The sequence below is a fragment of the Populus nigra genome, chromosome 18, assembly GCF_951802175.1.
Source record: "Populus nigra chromosome 18, ddPopNigr1.1, whole genome shotgun sequence".
Classification (NCBI taxonomy): Eukaryota; Viridiplantae; Streptophyta; class Magnoliopsida; order Malpighiales; family Salicaceae; genus Populus; species Populus nigra.
The window spans coordinates 12,632,869-12,654,027 of record NC_084869.1 but is presented as its reverse complement, the minus strand read 5'-3'; the positions used below and the strand labels follow the sequence as shown (position 1 = coordinate 12,654,027).

The 21,159-nt window shown below is 31.9% G+C and overlaps 4 protein-coding genes and 1 long non-coding RNA gene across 8 annotated transcripts; 2 read left to right on the top strand and 3 right to left on the bottom strand.

Annotated features, from left to right (window-relative positions):
- Positions 1-2,878: 2,878 nt before the first annotated feature.
- LOC133678493 (uncharacterized) lies at positions 2,879-4,986 on the bottom strand. Of its 4 annotated transcripts, none has more exons than XM_062100798.1 (3): positions 4,494-4,983; positions 3,922-4,177; positions 2,879-3,451 (listed from the first exon to the last, which is right to left on the bottom strand). In XM_062100798.1, exons 2-3 carry the CDS (start codon positions 3,958-3,960, stop codon positions 3,023-3,025), a joined length of 468 nt encoding a protein of 155 aa, XP_061956782.1. In that variant the 5' UTR covers positions 3,961-4,177; positions 4,494-4,983; the 3' UTR covers positions 2,879-3,022. The 4 variants fall into 4 exon arrangements, with proteins under 4 accessions (XP_061956782.1, XP_061956783.1, XP_061956781.1 ...); XM_062100799.1 differs by having other exon boundaries at positions 4,526-4,983; XM_062100797.1 differs by having other exon boundaries at positions 4,584-4,983.
- A 3,104-nt stretch (positions 4,987-8,090) lies between these two features.
- LOC133677875 (uncharacterized) lies at positions 8,091-9,793 on the bottom strand. Its single transcript, XM_062100010.1, has 2 exons — positions 9,604-9,793; positions 8,091-8,628 (listed from the first exon to the last, which is right to left on the bottom strand). Exons 1-2 carry the CDS (start codon positions 9,640-9,642, stop codon positions 8,248-8,250), a joined length of 420 nt encoding a protein of 139 aa, XP_061955994.1. The 5' UTR covers positions 9,643-9,793; the 3' UTR covers positions 8,091-8,247.
- A 1,125-nt stretch (positions 9,794-10,918) lies between these two features.
- LOC133677876 (uncharacterized) lies at positions 10,919-11,907 on the bottom strand. The gene is made up of 2 exons (XR_009835855.1): positions 11,778-11,907; positions 10,919-11,279 (listed from the first exon to the last, which is right to left on the bottom strand). It is a non-coding gene; the product is annotated as an uncharacterized LOC133677876 (long non-coding RNA).
- Positions 11,720-14,922, top strand: LOC133677874 (probable arabinosyltransferase ARAD1). The gene is made up of 3 exons (XM_062100009.1): positions 11,720-12,774; positions 13,483-13,848; positions 14,364-14,922. Exons 1-3 carry the CDS (start codon positions 11,890-11,892, stop codon positions 14,550-14,552), a joined length of 1,440 nt encoding a protein of 479 aa, XP_061955993.1. The 5' UTR covers positions 11,720-11,889; the 3' UTR covers positions 14,553-14,922.
- Positions 14,923-17,006: 2,084 nt separating this feature from the next.
- Positions 17,007-19,183, top strand: LOC133678028 (sulfiredoxin, chloroplastic/mitochondrial). The gene is made up of 5 exons (XM_062100178.1): positions 17,007-17,153; positions 17,250-17,413; positions 18,687-18,720; positions 18,797-18,890; positions 18,982-19,183. The coding sequence occupies exons 1-5, from the start codon at positions 17,084-17,086 to the stop codon at positions 18,995-18,997; spliced, it is 378 nt and encodes a 125-aa protein (XP_061956162.1). The 5' UTR covers positions 17,007-17,083; the 3' UTR covers positions 18,998-19,183.
- Positions 19,184-21,159: the final 1,976 nt, after the last annotated feature.

The following is a 21,159-nucleotide window of genomic DNA, read 5'->3' as shown; positions in this document are numbered from 1 at the left end:
ATTTTTTGTTTATTTTTTTGTGTTAATTCCAGAGAATATAAAATATAACTTTTGAAAAATTAGGTGTCCAATATAAAAAAAATACTATATATATATATATATATATAGTAGAGAAAAGAAGTTCCGAACAAGGGAGAAAGAAAGATAGCAAAATAAAAGGCAGGAAAACAAGAGCAAAAACTATATATATATATATATATTGGTTTGTTTTATGATTTTTAATTCATAAAAATATTTTTAAGTTGACTGGGGTGGTTGGTGTTGAGGTTTAAGTTGATTTTTGTTATGTATTAAAATATTATTTTTTTATAATTTATAAATTATTTTTAATTTTATTATATTAAAATTATCTAAAAATATATAAAAAAATATTTTTAAATAAATAAATAAATTATTTAAAAAAAAATGTAATTCTAAACTGTCTATATCCAAGTTGTAGATTCCGTTTAATTGTGATTTAATTGTGAAAGTAGTGCTTTAGCAGGACGAAGAAGAGTTCGCGGAGCAACTCTCTTTAAAATGTTATGAAATAATTTTTTTATTTTTTAAATTTATTTTTAACAGTCCTATATTAAAATAATATAAAAATACAAAGAAAAAATAAATTTAAAATAAAAATAATTTTTTTAAAAAATATTTTTAAATATAAAAATAAACGGTCGGTAATGCACTGATACTGGATTCTTTTGATTATCATTTTAATATGATTTTCGAAACGAAAATCAGATTATTGGACCCCACCCTGACACAGCTTGGGCAGGCTAATGACAACCCTAGGTTTTTCGTTTATGTTTTTCGATAATAAAAATAGTCTGACACTTTGCAGTGTTGCTCTATGCCAGAAAAGAAATTATACAAGTAGGGGAAAGATTTTTTACTTGGAGACCAAGCTGGAAACCCACTCATTAATGGTTCGATTTTATACAACCGTGGGAAATGAATTGATGGAGCAGCTCTCTTGAGAGATTCTATTTTACTGCAGCTTTTTTAGTTTTCAAAGATTTATGGAAGTAATGAGAATTTATGAGGTAGATCATATGAATGTGCTAATTTGTACCCTTACACACGCGTATCGAAAACTAATTAATGAGTGGGGACTGCGTTATATGTTATCTGAAAGAGTGGGGCCAAACTCAAGCATTCACTTGTCAAAAATATCACAAGACGGGCCAGCGGGTAGAACGAGAACCAACAATCTCAGCCAAGATTGTCAAAAAAAAATATTTTTTATTGATGCTTTTGTTTGTATTTATCAGTTTTAAAAAAGCATAAATCCATTATAATAGTATAAAAATCTGTTGATTAATGATAAATTTATACTCTATTAATAACATGTGATATATATTACCACAACATGAAAATTTTCATGTAAAGTAATAGATTAATAAATTATCTCTAACAGATTCAAGACCATATAAAATATATCTAGGGGGGGGGGGGGATCATATATCTATATATAGTTAAGGAAAGCCATTGTCAATTATTTGTGATGATTTGAAGAATCGATTTTGATGTTGTCTTAAAGCCACAAGGATTAACATTAATTATTAACATTCGTGAATTGAATTAATTATATTTTAGTACTGGAATATATTCCGTTGAGGAATAACAACAACTTAAAATTAAAATTGAATTAGTTGATTTTTTAAAAAAATTTATCAATTTTTTTTATGATTCGATTTTTTTAATTATTTTTTTATTTTTTTACTCAGCCTGTAAAGACGTATTGTAAAAAAAATCATTGAGAAGCCAAATATAACTCGGCCTACTTATCAACCAAATGAATGCATCTCGAAAAGTTTTGGGTTCAAGTGATAGTGCTATAATAATGTTTTTCAAGGCCGTATCAAAGGTATTTAGAAATATAGTAATAATGGTTTTTTATAGTAATTTTATTTAAACATATATTAAAATAATATTTTATTATTTTTAAAAAACTATTTAATATTAAAATATCAAAACGATTTAAAAATATAAAAAAAAATTAATTATTTTAAAAAATCAAATTTACATGTAACACACTTTGGACCCGTTACTAATAGAGACTGGTTTATTTTATTAGTTTAGGCATTCAGCGTGGGGATGAGATTAATTGAACTAATTAACATGTAATACTTTGGACCCGTTACTAATAGAGACTGCTAGACTTAATTAACATGGGTCTGGCACCCCTGCCAGATCCATTGCGCTTGAGATCTGGATGCTTTGTCGAACCCATGGCGCCTGAGATCTTGTTGTTTTGCCAAACCCGAGCGCTTTGGTTTGGAAAATGACAAAAACACCCCTACATGTAGCATTGTTTTTGTTGAAACCCAATGGTAATTTTATATTTGAATTGTTTCAATAAAATAAAAAGATAGTGAAGCCCCTCAACACAAGTATATATTTTTCCTCCCTTTAGGGTATATATATATATATTCACTGTTTAGTTTTTTGGAAAAGACAAAAGAAGCCCTCAACCTATAGGTTAAAATTTTGTGTTTTGAAGGGCTAATTAGTATCTATACTACAACCCAAAAAACTTGAACGGATCATTGTATCCCCAATCATTCTTTTAATGTCAAATGTATCCCATAAAAAAGATAATTTCTCCTGTAATTGCATGCTTAACAAGGATAATTACATCATTACACTACTTTAATCACAATGATCTGTGTCTTGGTAAGCATAAGCAGTAAAATAGTAAACAGTGAAACACTAATCTCCTATAATATATTGTATAATAATTTGTTAATAGTACCGTCAGATTTCTTATAAAATATACTTGTAAAATGCCCAAAATTTTAGTTCAATTCTACGGTAATATTAAAAGCTATCCTTATTAAATAACCAAACTAATTTAACTTGTTGGAACTTTTTATATTTGTATCTATCGATCTGGTTGAAGAATATATATATATTTTTTATAATAATTGAGTGTATTAATAAAAAAGAAATTATTTAGAAGATGACCCCTACAAAATATGTTGAGGAATATACCTATTAAATGTTACAAGTTCATTGATATATGTCTCGTGTGAGCTCACCTTGGACCCGATCGCTCAGCTCCAAGGAGGTCTTCTTCTGAAAACATATATTCCATACCTTTCTCCGTAGGATTTTTGTTTGTAAATTTAAAAGCATCGTCAGCAGCAGTAACTGCGTTGCCCAAATTGGAACAAGCAGACTGGATGGCAATCCTCAGGCTGGCAAATTCCTTCTCTCTTGCATCTAGTTGCCTCTTAAGATGTCGCATTTCCTCATCTTTCAAAGCTAGCTCGAGCTTAAGCAGTCGTATTGCCTCGTCTTTTGATCGTATTGCCTCGTCTTTTGATCGTATCTGGTACTCAAAGCCATTTATTTCCTTTTCACTTTCAGATTGTTGATCCTTAAGGGAATTTCTTTCCTCTGAAACTTCGTTGTGATCTTCATAAGAAACATCAGCCATGCTTCGTTGTTCAATTTTAACAACCTGAAATGACGATATCCGTATACTAATCTGTGACAACCTGTGTAGTAACAAAGTGGAAAATATGTCCAAAATATCGACCATCATAATTTTCTTATAACCATAAAAATCAATTCCGCTACTCTAAAGAAAAATTTATTTTCTTCGCAAGGGCAAATAATTCTTCTTCTTTTTTTGCCCCTTATTTTCAAATTATATGCGTTTAAAAAGAAGTTAGATAGGAGCATTACTTTACTTTGTGAGGGATATTTTTCTTGCACATATATATGTATAATTTTTAAGTATTAATTCAATTTGCAAGAATTTGGTCTCTTACACGTTAAATTAGTAAGGAAAAACAAACAGAAATTATTACCAACAGGGCAATTCTGCCACCCGAAAAATCTTTTAGGACGCAAAGATCAGTGTTGTATTCACTCAATACATCTTGCAAGCTAGCGGTCAAACAAGCTACAAATAAAGTTCATAGTTACCTTTATATTTCCTCGCTTCTTTTTTATCCATCGAATCATCTTCCCCTGTAATCTTAGTTGCAAAACCAATCACTACCTTCGATGACTCCCTTATGGACTTCAATCCTGAAAGATTCTACACGAAACTTACCCAAGAAATGGATGGGTATATTTGATGGGTCACAAATCCAACTCTCTAAATCTATCTCGACCTTGCTTAGCACAGGAATAAACAATTGAGCTCGATCGCCTCTCTACTAGGATGAATGAAAGCAACCTGTTGCAGGTACATAATAGACACGGCAATGAAATTAAAGAGCTGCTGCGATTTTCTATGGTCTTGAGGTCTTCTTGAAAACCCATTGAACATCATTAGCTGAATCTGATTCTACAATACGTTCAAACCTACCAAATATAGCTTATTCTTTACATGTATGTTGGAGGATTCATTTTCTTTTACTTGGCACATTAATGTCTTTTTCCAAGAATACAATATAAACAAAAATATCAAAAATAATTCTTTCACATTATATATCCTTAGTATCCTATTAATTTTATATGAAAATATTTAAAACATAAAATATTCAGTCTACCTTGACAAGAAATCTCTAATTATTTTGCTCACCTTTGACCCGATAGCTCAGCTCCTAAGAGATCTTTTTCTGTAAATAAATTTTCAATACCTTTCTTCGGAGGACAGTAGTTTGTAAAAAGCATCCTCAACAGTGGTAACTGCGTTGCCCAGATCGGTACAAGCAGACTGAATGGCAATCCTCATCCTCGCAAATTCCTTCTCTCTAAGATCTAGTTGGCTCTTAAGATGTCGCCCTTCCTCGTCCTTCAAAGCTAGCTCGTGCTCAAGACGTCGTATGTCCTCGTCTTTTGATCGTATCTGGTACTCAAAGCCATTCACTTCTTTTTCACCTACAGATTGTTGATCCTTAAGGGAATTTCTTTCCGCTGAAACTTCGTCGTGACCTTCATAAGAAACATAAGAAATACCACGGTGTTCAAGTTCAAGAACCTGGAAAGAGGATATCCGTGTAATTATTTGAGACAACCTATTTAGTAAAGTGGAGAATATGTATCAACTATAATAATTTTCTTTTAACCATAAAATTCAATTCCGCTGTGCTAAAGGAAAATTTTATTTTCTTTGCAAGGGAAAGTAATTTTTTTCTTTCCAAAAAATCAACTATCACATGTGAAAAGGTATGACTAGGTGGGCAAGGCCTGGATTAAAGCATGTCTCCGTGCTGTAAGGCCTGTTTGTTATGTTTTTGAAAAAATTTAAAAAGTTTTTATTTTTTTATTTTAAATTAATATATTTTAGTGTTTTAGAAAATATGTTAATGTTAAAAATAAATTTTTTAAAATTAAAAGTATTATTTTAATATATTTTTAAATAAAAAATACTTTAAAAAATATTCACTATTAAACAAGTAAATATTCTTAACACTGCAGTAGTTAGGTCCTCCAGCATCTAACGCTAAATAACAAAATTTTAATATATTTTTAAATAAAAAATACTTACTATTACACTCATAAACATTCTTAGCAATACAGTAGTTAGGTCCTCCAGCATCTAACGCTAAGTGACAAACACACATAGGGTTAGAGTTCTTAGGCAAAATGGTCTATACGGCGGCTTGGGCACGAGGATCCCGAGCCAACTTTTAAGGAATTGGACTGAAATGAATCATTTGAAAGGATGGATTAAAAAACCTTCTTGGGAAGGAATCCCATGCGTCATCATTTCTATGGCCAGACAACAGGAGTTCTTGGACCCATTGAGCAAAAGCCCTCAGCTCGAAGTCTGGGTGCAAGGATAGAGGGCCCTTTTTTGTGCAGGCCCATAGGTTTTGGGTTGTTAAAAAAAAAAGGAAGAAAGATTATTGCTATTTCAGGTAACATCACTTGCAAACTATTGATTTTGTTGGCTAGAAATCTTTTGATTTTTCGAGATGAATTGCCCGATTAGAATTCAGTTTTTGAGTTAATTCTTTATTGTTTTGCCTGCTATTCTTTATATATATATATATATATAGATATATCATTTGTTGTTGTCTTCCTTTTCTCTATATTCTTCCTTTTGGTTTGTACATCTATGTTTCAGTAATTTTTAATTCTAGTTTACCAAAAACTTACTGGCACTATAATTAACTATCATATTTATTATGTATACTTTTGATTATTATAAAAAAAATAAAAAAAAATTGCAAGCTATTGATCAAATAAGCTAAGAATAAAGTTCATAGTTACCTTTATATTTCCTCGCTTCCTTTTTATCCATCGAAGCATCCTCTTTAATAATCTTTAACCGCAAAGATCGAACCAACCACTACGTTCGATGACAACAACTTTATGGACTTCAATCCTCAAAAATTCTACCCAAAACAAAGATCCATGACTTAAAACTTAGTAGCGTAATTTAAAACCACTTTGAAAAATTAATCATTTCGTTTCTATATATATGCTAAAGAAAAAGGAGAGAGACTTGTTTGTAGCAAGCGCAAGGAGTATACATAGTACGTAGTTTAAAACAATTCATGAGGTGATCAAATATTATAAGATACTCCTAATAATGAAGCAAAAAACAGTAATATTTTTAAAATTTTAAGTTTTGATTCAAATTGAACAACCCATTGCGGGGAAAATCGAAACAGCTAAATGCATGTAAGGCCCAGATTCTTATAAACAACAGAATTCATCACAAAAAAAAAAAAAAACACTCACCTAACAACGGGATCAGAGGTGTTCTTGATCGATCAAACCAGGGTACGTAACAATCAAGAACTACAAAAACATATATCTAGTTTCAGCAAATCGGAGACGATATTCTCATGGGCTTCAAAGAAATATTTTCGGAGTAACATATAATTAAGGCTAATCAGGTAACAAATCTGTAGCGGAACTCATGCATCGACATATATAAAATTCCCAGAGCATGGGACGTTACCTCCTTCTTGGGAGCCATCCTTAAAGAAACTCTCGGGGAGGGGATGGATGGAGTTGAGACAAAATGGGGCTGATTTGCCGATGGAAAATAGAGTTTCTAGATAACTTTGTGAGACATGGTCTAAGAACAAAACATGTAAGAGACAAAATTAATTATTAGCCTGTAAGAGAAGGTGACCCTTCTATTTTTTTTCTTATTCTTTTTTTATTGATTCAATCTTTATTGTTTATTATTTAAATCATTTTCATGTAATCAAAATACTACTAAGTTTGAATTCGACACTATCTGTGATGGACATTGACAGACAAATGGAATATTGATAAAACTGAAATAGGGGCTGATATTAAAATATGCAAAAGAAGGGGGTCCAATATGGTTTAGAAGTAAGAGTTGAGGGGCTAATGTAAGTTACTGTTAATTCAATCAATGTCATCCTTTAACTTCTCAAGAAATTTCATTTGCTTCTGAAAATGTTGACCTGTCCTGAGAGGGAGAAACATGGTACTTCAATGGATGTCATGGCGGCCGGACCACCGGTTTCGTGGCGGAAATAAAAGGAAAAAAAATAAATTAGGTTAGAGGTTTGAATTTTTGGAACGTGCTAAAAGAATTGACAAGGATAAATAAAATTTAATTCATAGAAAATTAACCTACAATACAACACCCATCATCCCATTAACTACTATCGCTAAGCCCGTAATTATTTAACTATTTACTATGCCGGGTAACATCGAAATTACAAATTGTTATCCTAAAAAAAGAGCTTAAGAAAGATTAAATACAAATTGCGAACACACAAATTTGTTTTTCCTCATCTTTTTTATGGATATTTTATAAATAATAATATATGACGATTAATAAAATTGTTTGTTAAATAATCATTAAATCTTTTTTAGTGGAATTTGACATTGTAAGAATATATGGTTATTAAACAAGATTTAGGAAATTTTTTTTAAAAAAAACTTAAACAGAAAGAGAGAGATTTATGCAGTCAAAATATATATATATATCAAAATTAATATTTTGACTTGTAAAATATCTATTTCAGAAGTTAATTTAATGATTATGAGAAATAAGATGAGATGGTAATTAACCAATTATAAAATTGGATGAACTGCCAAAACAACTTGGGAATTATATTAACGTTAACGTGAAAGACTTTCATAAATAATGTATGAAAATTAATATCTATTTCACTATTTAAATAATCATGATAAAAACGAGATGCCAATGATCCAGTAATAATAATAATAATAATAATCAATAAGTCTCTAATATCACACATCATTTATCAAGTATACTTTTATTAAATAATAGAGAGCTACCCCTCGAAACAGATCTATAGGATTATTTTAACATTGATATTTATTTAGCTATTTAAAACATCATTATCTCGCAAATATGGACTCTGTTTCACTTTCTGGACCTGGCTCCGATTGCGCAGCTCCATAGAGGTCTTCCTCTGTAAAGACATGTTCAATTCCTTTCTTGGAAGGCCTTTTGTCTTTAACCTTAAGAGCAGCAGTGGTAACTGCGCTGCCCAAATTGGTACAAGCAGAGTGAATGGCAATCTTCAGGCTGGCAAGTTCCTTCTCTCTTAGATCTAGTTGCCTCTTAAGATGTCGCATTTCCGCGTCCTTCATAGCTAGCTCGTGCTTAAGACTTCGTATGTCCTTCATAGCTAGCTCGTGCTCAAGACGTATCTGGAACTCAAAGCCATTTACTTCTCTTTCACCTACAGGTTTTTGACCATTGTGATCTTCAACAACCTGGAAGGAGGTATCCGTATAATTACTTGTTTAGTAACAAAGTGGAAAATATGCCCATAGTATCGATCATAACACTATTTTATTTTTTATTAAATAATAAATAATAATCATAAAATAAATATTTATATAGAGATATCTGAAACTCAATGCACAAAGAATAGACATCTAAGTATAGAGAAACGCAACTTTCTTGTTTTTGAGAAACTATAGCATATAAAAGGAAAAGCATGTTGAATAGTACTAGTTCTCATTTTTTAAAAAACAAATCACACACATATGTATATTTATTTAAACTGCAGGAAATAATATTACCCTGCCTCTCCTGATTAACAATTGTCATGGCAATTAATTAAACTTTAATACGCAAGAGATCAAGGGTACATATGCATCAAAGTCACCAACGTGAAGTCATCCGTCCAAAAAGATGTGCTTTATTTTTCAAACAGATGTGACAGCAGAAACTTCGAACAAAGTAATGCTATTTGGTAATTCTATAGAATTAACTATTTGGTAATTCTATAGAATTAATATAGTATTTAAATATATTTGCTTCCTATTTTGAATGCTTATTCCTTTCAAAGAATTAAAAAAAAAAAAAAAAACTATCAACTACCCTAGACCGTAGCCCCAACCAAAGTGGCAAATCTGGAACAAATGTTATAACACTAATCTCCAAGTCAAGACGGTGTATTTCTTTATCTCTGGCATCATCTTTTTCCTTCTTGCTATCAGACACTGGGTAATTGAGGCATTTTAATTCCTTCACAGGGGTAAGAATTCTTCTTCTTCTTTTTGCCTTATTTTTCAAATTATAAACGGGTAAACAGAAGTTCAGTAGAAGATTAGTTATTACCAGCAGCAGGGCACTCATGGCACCCGGAAAAATCTTTTAGGGCTCGGAGATTAGTGTTATATCCAGACAATACATCTTGCAAGCTAGCGATCAAAAATGCTAAGAAGAAAGTTGATAGTTACCTTTATATTTCGTAGCTTCTTTTTTATCCATCGAATCATCTTCTTCTTCGATAATCTTTAATTGCAAAGATTGAACGATTCACCACCTGCGACGACTACTACTTTATGGACTCCAATCCTCGAAGATTGTACGCCAGGCTTGCAAGTCTGTGTTCTACAAGTATTAGCAATGGCAGCTCTTCTTATATATGCGTGTGTTGACCAAGTCAAATGCTATCATAGCCACAGCTGCTAGCTAAGATACACAATTCTTTTTATTTTATTTTTTTTATTGAGAGGATTGTTGTAATTATTTTTAAAAATATTTTTTATATAAAAATATATTAACATAATATTTTTTTTATTTTTAAAAATTATTTTTAATATTAGTACATCAAAATAATACTAAGAAAAAACTAAAAAAATATTAAATTAAAATAAAAAAAATTTAATTCTTTTTAAAAACTATTTTTAAACCCATTTTCACAAAAAATCTATCTACGCTGCTTCCTTCAATGATGTTTGTCTTTTTTTGCATTTTCTTGCTTTGTTTATTCTACGTTATTTGTGACATTTGTGAGTCTTTTCCCGCGTTGAGGTTTTCTCTTGCATGAAAGACATTGTGTTTGGCAGTGTAGTTGTGAATGCTTTTTAAATAATTTTTTGTGTTAAAATGTATGTTAATAATATTTTTTTATTTTTAAAAAATTATTTTTGACATCAACACATTAAAACAATCCAAAATATACAAACCATATTAAATTTTAATAAAAAAAAATTTCAAATTTTTTAGGAATATAACCGCAGCCGCGTTCCCAAACGCTACCGAATCTTTCACGACTTTCCTTGTTATTTCTTGTCCCATTTATCTTCACTTCCTTTTGGGATTTAAAAGTTCTCTGTTCTTTCAAGAAAATAAGATTTTTTTTTAAAAAAGGGCATAGTTTTAATTAAAAAAAAAAGGAAAATTATAGATTGATTGAAAAGTTTTCTGAATTGACTTGCTATATTTATTCTATGTTATTATTGACCTTATCTTTTTTATTTTTTTTCATATGATACGGGATTCATGATGCATCATTGATAAATACGATAATTTTATAAATACAATAATTTTAACCTAGTCCGTCTAAAAGAGAAATTTTTACAGTCTCAATCTTATTAGTATATATTTTTAGAGATTTTTCCAGTTACAGTAATGATCATCAAACTAATTACTTTCATAGTATTGAAACATGGTTTGGAATTAATGAAAAATCTGGGTTCTTGAATCATGACATGATCTTCAGCTTAGTGGGACAACTTTTCCGTGCAATACAAATGAATGGTAACATGCTGATTGCCATGCCTATGTATATGATAAACTCATTGAGTTCACATTAACAAGTTCATTTTCTGAGTTATTTTCTTATACAGTCCCAGGAATCAGGGCAGATTATGACAAAAAGCTGATGCACACACAAGTTCATAATTGAAGCACACAAGGACAGATTACTGCGCAAAGAAAAAGTCTTTAACCTTATTCGTGATATTGAAGCACACAAGGACAGATTACTGCTTATAAAGATATTAACAACGCCAGCATATTGCATTTGGCTGGAATAGTTGCGCCTGTGGATAAACTTAATGTTATTTCTGGGCAGCTCTTCAGATGCAGCGACGAGTACCTATCTCTCTAGGTTCTTCTGTCCCTGCAACTTTTTTTTTGCATTTTTACGAGTTTCAGTATGATCCATTCTGGGCAGTCGCCTGGAAAAGTATAGATATGCTATGTAATAATACCAGCTGAACAAAGAGTTCTTGTAACATTTGCTTTGACAATTTCTTGAGCATTTTGGTTAGTGTATTATGATAAATAAAAGGCAAAAAAAATGTATTTAGTTGAGGGAATAAAAATAAAACTTAAAATAAATCGGTTTATGAAATATTTTTTTCGATTAATTTTTTTTTTAAATGAAAAAAATTAAAAAGACATAATCATATTTCTTTTTTATTTTTGGGACAACATTGGAATGGTATTTAAATCATGAAAGTAATTAGAGGAGAAAAAATTATCTTGGTGGTTCAGGACGAATGGCCGAGAAAAAACTTGAAAATGTCATGAAAAAATGAAAGATAATAAAATTAAAAAGAAAATTAAAAAAATAAAAAAACCTAAATCCAACGATACATTGATTCCCCTCTCCTAAAATTACCTCTTAATTTTCTCAAACGCATCGATAGACGTGGCATCTTCCAACGCATCAGCTGCACATTGTAACATTGCTCCGGCAGGCAGCTGGCCTTCCTCCACAACTACTTGAAAAAATGATCGAGAAATTATTGAAAACCAGAAACCCTAAATCCCCAAATTCCAGCAAATTTCCCCAAATTATGACGCGAAAATCCTCTCTGTTAAAACAAACCCTAATTTTATCCGCCTTCACAGTCCTCATCATCTACGTCTCCTTCAACACCTTCCTCAGCTACTTCACCACCACTGCCATTGCTGGTGTCTCCGCCACAACTTCATCATTCTTCGCCGAGCAGATTTCCAGAGAGAATTTCCAAGAATTTCCCGTGAAAGCAACGGGAAATGAGAGGAAAGTTAGGGTATTCATGCACGATCTGCCCAAGAAGTTCACAACAGGAATCATCGAGAATCACGGGCTGGCGCGTGGCTATTCTAACTTGTCTAAGGTGAGTTACCCCGGTCACCAACACATGGGTGAATGGTACTTGTATTCGGATCTTTCCCGACCCGAATCGGACCGAGTTGGATCACCTGTGGTCAAAGTAAATGACCCAGAGGAGGCTGACTTGTTTTATGTTCCGGTGTTTTCTTCTCTCAGTTTGACAGTGATTCCAGTTCAGGTCGGGAAAGTGCCCGTTTCGGATCCGGTTTATAGTGATGAGAAGATGCAAGACGAGCTGGTAGAGTGGTTAGAGAAGCAGGAGTATTGGAGGAGGAATAATGGAAGGGATCATGTGCTTTTTGCTGGGGATCCGAATGCCCTTTATCGGGTCTTGGACCGGGTCAAGAATGCAGTTCTGCTGCTGTCGGATTTCGGGCGGGTTAGAAGTGATCAAGGGTCATTAGTCAAGGATGTCATCGTGCCTTACGCGCATAGGATTAATGTTTATAATGGCGATATTGGTGTGGATGAGAGACAAACGCTCTTGTTTTTCATGGGCAATCGGTACAGGAAAGATGTAAGCTTATTGACTGTCTTAAAGCTTTATGTGATGTTGCCGAAAGGAAATATTTATATTGTGTTTGAGGAAATGAAAGATCAAATATTTATATGCAGATTCATTTAAAGCTAACGTTCTTGGCATATGTTAGAGATATTGTGGTTATGCCCTTGTTTGGTTGAAAGAAGGACGGCATTGTGAATTCTTTTTTACACCCCCCCCCCCCCCCCCCTGATGGGTGTGTAGAAAAGACCTTAGTTTTTAAAGGCTGTAGAAATTTGTTAGGGAAATGTTATTATGAGGCCGTATAAAGAATAATTTTTTTAAAAAAATTTAAAATATATAATTTTAATGTATTTTCAAAAGAAAAAAAAGCAACCATTACACACTTTTAAACGAGCTCTATGACATTGAGAAATTAAAAGTATGATTATTATGGCTATATGGTGCAGTGAAATTTATGCTCTGTGGTCCAGATGTGTGGAAATTTGCACTTGTATTTCACCAGTTGTTTTATTGCTGTTGGTATCAGCATTAGCATTACTAATAATGTGAAGTGGTGATACTATTATGTAGATTTGATTAAAGTGACTATCCTTGGCATTGCCCAGAATGAGAAAAGGGGATTATAGTTTTGCATGTGCTGATGTGTTTTAGTGAAAGAAAATGTCGTGTGATAACTGATATTCATGATGTTATTTTTTGTTTCAACCCGTACTCTTTCAGGGTGGAAAAATTCGTGATATGCTTTTTCAATTGCTTGAGAAAGAAGAGGATGTTTTAATAAGTCATGGGACACAATCTAGGGAAAGTCGGCGCACAGCAACGCGTGGCATGCATACTTCAAAGTTCTGTTTGAATCCTGCTGGCGATACCCCATCAGCTTGCCGTCTTTTTGATTCCATTGTTAGCTTGTGTGTGCCGTTGATAGTCAGTGATAGTATTGAGTTACCGTTTGAAGATGTCATAGACTACAGAAAGATAGCAATTTTTGTGGATACTGAGTCGTCTCTAAAGCCAGGATATTTAGTTAAATTGCTGAGAGCAGTATCCACAGAAAGAATACTGGAATATCAGAAAGAGATGAGAGAGGTAAATTCTACTTGCATTTTTCTTATAATCAAAACTTCTATTTTGGTGAAGGTGTTGTGCTCTTTGTTGCTCTTCTTAATTCTTTCATTGTACTGCAGATGTTCTTTAGATGTCACATTGATTGTTTTTTTTTTTTTTGGTTTTCTTGAGAATAAAGGTGAAAATTTTTGTTTAAAGTAGGGATATGGAATTCCTCTCTATTAAATAGATGCGGGAGGAGAAAGAATATTACTAGTACAATCTGAACTTTCTTTTTCCTGGCCCAAGGACAGCTAATTAAAATGATCTTACACAATTTTGTTACGCAGATGACCATAATAAGAACCGTTATTTGCATGCTGTGTGTAGGTGTAATAGAAAAGATTCTAGCTTTTGAAATCTGACAATTGTATTCAGTTCATTTTTCTCTTCATCGTATAGCTGATGTGTTGAAGTTGTTTTTTAGTGATCACAACTTGTGGTGTAACATCAGTTACTTGTATTTAAGTTCTTGCCATTTGAAATGTGTGATTCAGGTGAAACGATATTTTGAATACAGCGATCCAAATGGAACTGTGAATGAAATTTGGCGGGAAATAGGACAAAAACTGCCTCTTATTCAACTGATGATCAATCGTGAGAAACGGCTTGTTAAGAGGGATTCTACTGAACCAGACTGTTCTTGTCTGTGTACAAATCAGAGTACACTTTTCACCTCCTTGTGATACCAAATTCGTCTCGAAACAGATGCGAAGGCCTAGTTCAGATGTCTCCTGATGTCTCTGGGGAAGGCTCTTTCCTGCGTCCAGAAGAATGCCGAATGTTATCGTGTAGCTTTATTGTCTGAAGTAGAATGAAGGAAGCCCCCTGCTCCTTGGAAGGTTGGTTTTTAACAATGCACCAAGGTGACCGATCATGAAATTGTCTTACACAGCAAACATAGCTATAGATTTCCTTTCATATTTTTTATATAATTCTTCACAGGTTCACACACAACTCATGCATTTGATCAGTCTCAATATTGGACTTCCTAGTTGTAGAATGTTTTATACATGTAGAAAATAAAACTTTCCAAAATTTTGTTTGATTCTTTCACATCCTTGTTGCTTGCTTTGATAACTAAGCTAGCTTTAATTTTTTTTGTATGTAATACCATCACTTCCTATAAATTTCCAATTTTTAGCATCTCGTCTGATCTTGGATGTGGCCAATTGCATTCAGGATTACGAATAGCATCACTAACTTTAGCGATCACGCTACTCTACAAGTTAATTTTTTTTTAACATAAAAAAAATGTTCAGCCAGTATTTTTTAAAAAAATAAGAAAAATCTAAGCTAATTAAACAAAATATTATGAAGTGTATATCACATATTTATATGTGATAAATTAATTTAATTTAATTCAATTCAAAAACAAATTTTTCTTTTAAAAAAACTAAATTTAACAAAGAATAACAAATAAAAAGTCATGAGATAACTTGTGTTATTTTTATTTTAAAATTAATGAGAAATCTTATATAAAATAAATAATAAATAATAGGATTTAATCTTCAATTAAATAATTGTTAAATAATAAAACTGAAAAAATATTAGTTTTAAAAAAAAATAAAAAGCAAGTAAATCCAGGTGAATTTTTTAAATCTGAATTAATCTCTTAAACTCAAAACTCGTGAAATCATCATAAACCAAAGCTAGATTAAAATGTTTAATTATCAATCAATATAGCATTAAAGATAAAATTAAAAAAAAATATTAGTTTTAAAACAACTTAAAAAAATAATATCGAATTTGATAGGAAAAAAACTAAAAGACGATAAAATTATAAAAATATAATTTCAAAAAATTATCTCAAATAAAATAAAAAAATAATAATAACTAAATATAACACAAAAAAATAAAGAGAGGTGAAATTAATAAAAATTTAATTTTATAATTTTTTTAATATATTAAATAGTAATTAAGAGAATCTGAATTAAATAAAAAAAATTATAAAGTCTCTTTAAAATATTAGAGAGTCAAATATGAAATAAAAAAGAAAAAAAAACAATCAACAAACACTGTTTAATGGTTTCGATGTGATAAATTTTCCAAAGTTTAATGGTTTCGATGTGATAGCTTTTTGATAGATGATACTTTTGAAGAAGTCATGGGTAAACTAACTTCCATTTACTTAGAGGGGGGAGATTTGGAAAAAATGAAAATTATTTGGGTTTGATGGTATAATATTAATGTAAGCATTGCAAAATAAAGAAATATATTGTGAATCTAGTTGGGCTAATCCAAAAATATATCCTGAATCTTGCAACCTAGTAGAAGTTGAATTTTGCAATGCTTGCAGTAGTTTAAAGATATGTTTGAGATTGTTATAGTAATGAGTTTAATGATAGTTTAAAATGTTTTTTTTTTAGAAATATATTAAAATAAAATTATTTTATTATTTTAAAATTATTTTTGATATTAATATATCAAAATAATTTAAAAACATAAAAAAATTATTTAAATAAAAAAATTTTAATTTTAAAAATATAACTTGAACAACATTCCCACCCTAATTCATGAAAAAAAGTAATTTCTAGCATGTAGCGGTTACAAGCAATTGAATACGCAACCATTTTCCCAACTTCCCTCTACATCTAGTCAGAAGTCAAAGAAGGTGAGGAGAAAAAGCTTTCGACGATCAAAAGAAGTCGTTGCAGCTTACAACTTTAACAGATCTGAGTATAGAAATAATCCAAGAAAGTGATGGGAAAAAAACAGAAAATGGTGTTATCAAGCTTCAAGATGAATTTATTCAAATCTTTCACAAAGGTGGCCATTTCATCCATCTTCCACCCAGGACATGTAACTGCAAATGATTGAGAGATTGACCCGGAAAGAGAGAGAGAGAGAGCACGAAATCCATCAAGGATGCCTTCTTTTTCAGCCACAGCTTTGGCAGCATAAAGAAGGTGGCCCAACACCTCTCCGTGTCTTGCTTCCGCCTAATAAGAAGGAATAATCAACTGCTAGCTACCATTTTAAATTACAAAGCTGTATAGTCATTTCCATAAAGTAAAAATTCCCACAACAACAACAAAATTACAAAATAGAGAATAGAAGGATGACATCAATACAAATAAGAGTAAGGAAACCAAAATAATAAGAAAATGAAAGTAGAGGGACTAAATGCATCATTAACCTAAGCCACCAATTTTATTTGGTTAATATTAAAAGAGAAACAGAGGGGAGGGATGGGCGAAGGTGGGCTACATAAAAGATGGCAAATTTTGTTTTGAGACTGCCAGCAACCAGTTTCAGGGGCTTCTCTATTTCAGCTTCATCAAATGGTAATCTCTGTCGTTGGAATTTTTAATTTTTTTATCTACCAATAAATAAGAACTATTTATTTCTGTGATTGAGGAGGTTGTTTTTGCAATATTCAGGGGCTGTTCCAGGGACAAGTACTAGAGCACAAAATGGAGGGCCAGTGATCTTAGAGTTGCCACTTGATAAGATCAGGAGGCCATTGATGAGAACCAGAGCTAATGATCCAAATAAGGTGAAAGAACTCATGGATAGCATCAAAGAAATTGGTCTTCAAGTACCTGTAAGAATCTTTTGTCTTTTGTAGTATATACTTGCTGCATTCATTTTGGTTTCTGGGTTGCTGCTACTTGAATACTTAAATTCTTTTTTTAATAGTAATTGCCTGTCTCAATTTTTAATTTTTTTTGTTTGGTTGGTAAGTATATTGATGAAATGAATACGAGTGGTAGAAATTTTGTGACATTTAGGTGAAGTAACATGACAGAATATAGACCTAGAAGATTAGATTTCTTTCATTTTAGAAATTTTATTTTTTAATTTTCCTATTTAGAATTATTAGGCTTCTTGATTTTTAATATTTAAAGGGAATAGTTTCCTGTTTTTACTTTCCTTTTTCTAGATTTTTCCATATAAAGGGCTGTAATAGTTTTGTGAGTGAAACATGAATGAATGAATGAAATTAAGTATTTTGGTGTCTCCCATAGTTATGGATTTTCTTCATCATTGTTTGGGTTTTGACTTGTAACAAACCCACCAGAAAGTCTTTGAGTTGTCGAGGGATTTGATTTATAACAAACCCCATTACGTGTCAAGTGTTTTGCTGTCAATAAAAAGATAAATGGAGGGGAAAAGGTTATGAATTTTGAGAACAATAAACTTGAGTTGTTTGAGTTTTGTGTATTGTTTAGATTTTAGGCCATGTCATATTTATCTGTATCATACTCTATATACGACTGATATCTAAAAATAAATTTACAAGAATGAAAGGCCAATCTCCTTCAAGTCGTTGATTCGTGTGTCTAGGAAGATTGAAGGCTAGTTCCAGATATGTATGAAACGCAACCTATTCTCTTGAAGTCTGACTTCTCTGTGCAATCAAATGGCTGATTTTATCGAAACAAGATTTGCAAGATGAAACTTGGGAAATCTTGAACATGTTTCCATACCTTTTGGCATGCTTGAAACCATGTAGCAAATACACACAAATCACAGAGTTCATATTTTTGGCCCATTATATTGAGTTTTATGGTAAATAAGAGTGCAAAACTGGTGGCCTAGGTAGATAGTCTCATTACAGCTGTATCTTTCCTTTGAAGATGAGAGTAGTTGCATCTTACTCATTCTTCATTGGATTTCTTACTTTCCAATTGTTGCTTGAGGAAAAGAAAGAAATGGATCGCATCGAAGTGACCTTTAGTCCCCTCGTTAATCTAGTGCTAGAAATTCCTAGACAGATTTGATATGTGCAACTCAAATGGCATGAGTTCTAAAGAAGCTTTGTTTCCTTAATTTCAAATTCGTTGTGCCATCACTATCCTTTATAATCATTGCAGATTGATGTGCTTGAGGTCGATGGAGTTTACTATGGTATGTGCTCATATGCTCATATGAAAATCTTGTGTTTCTCTTCACCATCTCATATCATCACTGTTCTCACTTGTAGGATTCTCAGGTTGCCATCGTTATGAAGCTCACCAGCGCCTTGGGCTCCCCACAATTCGTTGCAAAATTCGACGCGGAACAAAAGAAACTCTAAGGTTTACTTTGATCTCTTGTCAATCCTTTATGATCTTCATCAAACCCTGTTAATAAGTAATTTGATCCTGCTTTTTCCATTTTATTTTGCAGGCATCACCTCCGCTGAGTCCTGGTATGAAGTCTTTTCCAAGTGATTAACCTGTAACTTAGTTTGGAAATCGCTATTATCCTGGACCGCTGTACTCTTATTGCAAGTAATTACAAGGGTTATATCAATATCACATATATACAGGTGTTACAGTTTATACATTTTATCATTCTAATAAAAATGGTCATACACAAGCTTCTTTTATGACTCTAGTAGTTTTGTATTCTAGTATTTTTTTCCCTTACATTTCTAAGCTATTTTAGCTATAATGGGAGAAATATGATTTCACATATTGGTGCCTTTGGCCTCCTAAATGACGCAGCTGCATTCCTTGCACATGATGAATGAGCAATGAATGAAAGGTTTTCACCAGGTTCACTTCTAGTTTATATCCTTCTGTGTCTGAGCATTCAGTATTTCTTCTCTTCACGTGCTTCTTCCTTAGTGTTGTTTCATCTAGAATTTGCATGCCAACGGACGGATGTGTCATCTTCCTTGCCTAAATTTCTCTAATTAATTCTCTACTCTCTCCATGCTGGCTGACACACACACTCCGTAGAAGAGAAGGATGAAGAAGGTAAGGAGCTCGTAGAAACCGGCTTTAGTATTTGTATTTCTTAGGTATAGCTTTTAGTTGGGAGATAAAAGACAGGAGGGGTGGAACTATGGAGATGAGACAGTAAGAGATGAGACGTGGGAGGAATGACTGATTTGTATTTGGTTTGGTGAACAGGACGGAAGAAATTTCATCTCCTTCTCTGTGGACAAAATATAACAAAATTCATTTAAAAAATATATACTTTACCCCTATGCATATTCTTGCTTGTTTCCAATAACCATGGTGGATAGGGTAACTCAAGGGAGAGAGGATTCTGATGGAGTGGTGAAAATTTTATATTGAATTTAGGGTTTTCAGGACCGCATCTTGGACTTAAATATATGGGCTTGAAAGTGGCCTTTTGTTTTTAAGCTCAATTAATTATTGGAATAGAGGCTCTCCAATATTTAAATTAATAAAATTGTAGGAGAGAAATAGTATGGAAGGAAGAGAAATAAAGTAAAGATTTGTGGGTTATGTGCGAACTCATGTTCTTAAATGAGCTGAATGATCTAAATATTTTTCTTAATTTATTTTTATGATAATCTAAGGTATTTATAGAGAGTGAAATAATAATAAACAATAATTGTAATAATAATAAAAACTTAGTCAAGTAGGTTAAAAACCTGGATGATCCGATGATTGGAGCTTGATCCATTTAAAACATGATTTTTAACTCGTTGACTTGAAAAAATTAATGTTGTTTTGATTTAATTTTTTTAAAAAAATAATTGGGTCGATCATCTTGGCCGCGAGTCTTAACGTGAGCACTTTCCAAGTTGATCTCAAGATGGGTTTTATAACTATACTTGGAACTTGGAAGTAGTAACTCTGCTTAGGGTGCGTGCGAGCTCGCTGAAGAGTAGTTTGTTGAGCTGGATAGTAGCAGGATGGAGTAGCGGGAGGTGGGTACTTTTTGTGAGAGAGGAATAGTATTTTTTTTCCCCCCTTTCTCTCGTTTCCTTTTTTACTTTCCTCCTTTTAATTCAATTCCAGAGATTGAACCAAAAGAATTATATAACCGTTAAGGAGTGAACTGAAAGGAAAGAAATGGAAATAAGGGAAATTGGTCCGCGCGTGTTGCACACGCACAAGCAAGTGAGCCATATCTTGAAAGCAGCATGCGTGGCTCTCTTCTAACTTTAATGGTGATTATTTTTTTGTCATTTAGTTTTTTTTTTTTACGGTGTCGCACGTGTCTTTTGATATGGCTTTGATGTCTTATTATTATTATTTCTCTAAATAAGTTAATTGAAGCTAATGTTATCATTAAAGGTAACTAATAATTGTTTGGAAACACAATGTAAACTGTATTTTATAAAAAAATTTTGTTAAAAATTAAATTTTTTATATATTTTGGATCGTTTTGATGCGCTGATCTTAAAAATAATTTTTTAAAAATAAAAAAATTCATTTTGATGCATTTCGACACGAAAAGTAACCACAACCATATTTCCAAACACTGCTTTGGTAATAATTATTTTTTTATTTTTTTATATAAATATATAAGAATAATATTTTAAAAAAAATTATTTTTAATATCAACATTCAAAACGATATAAAAATATATAAAAAATAATTT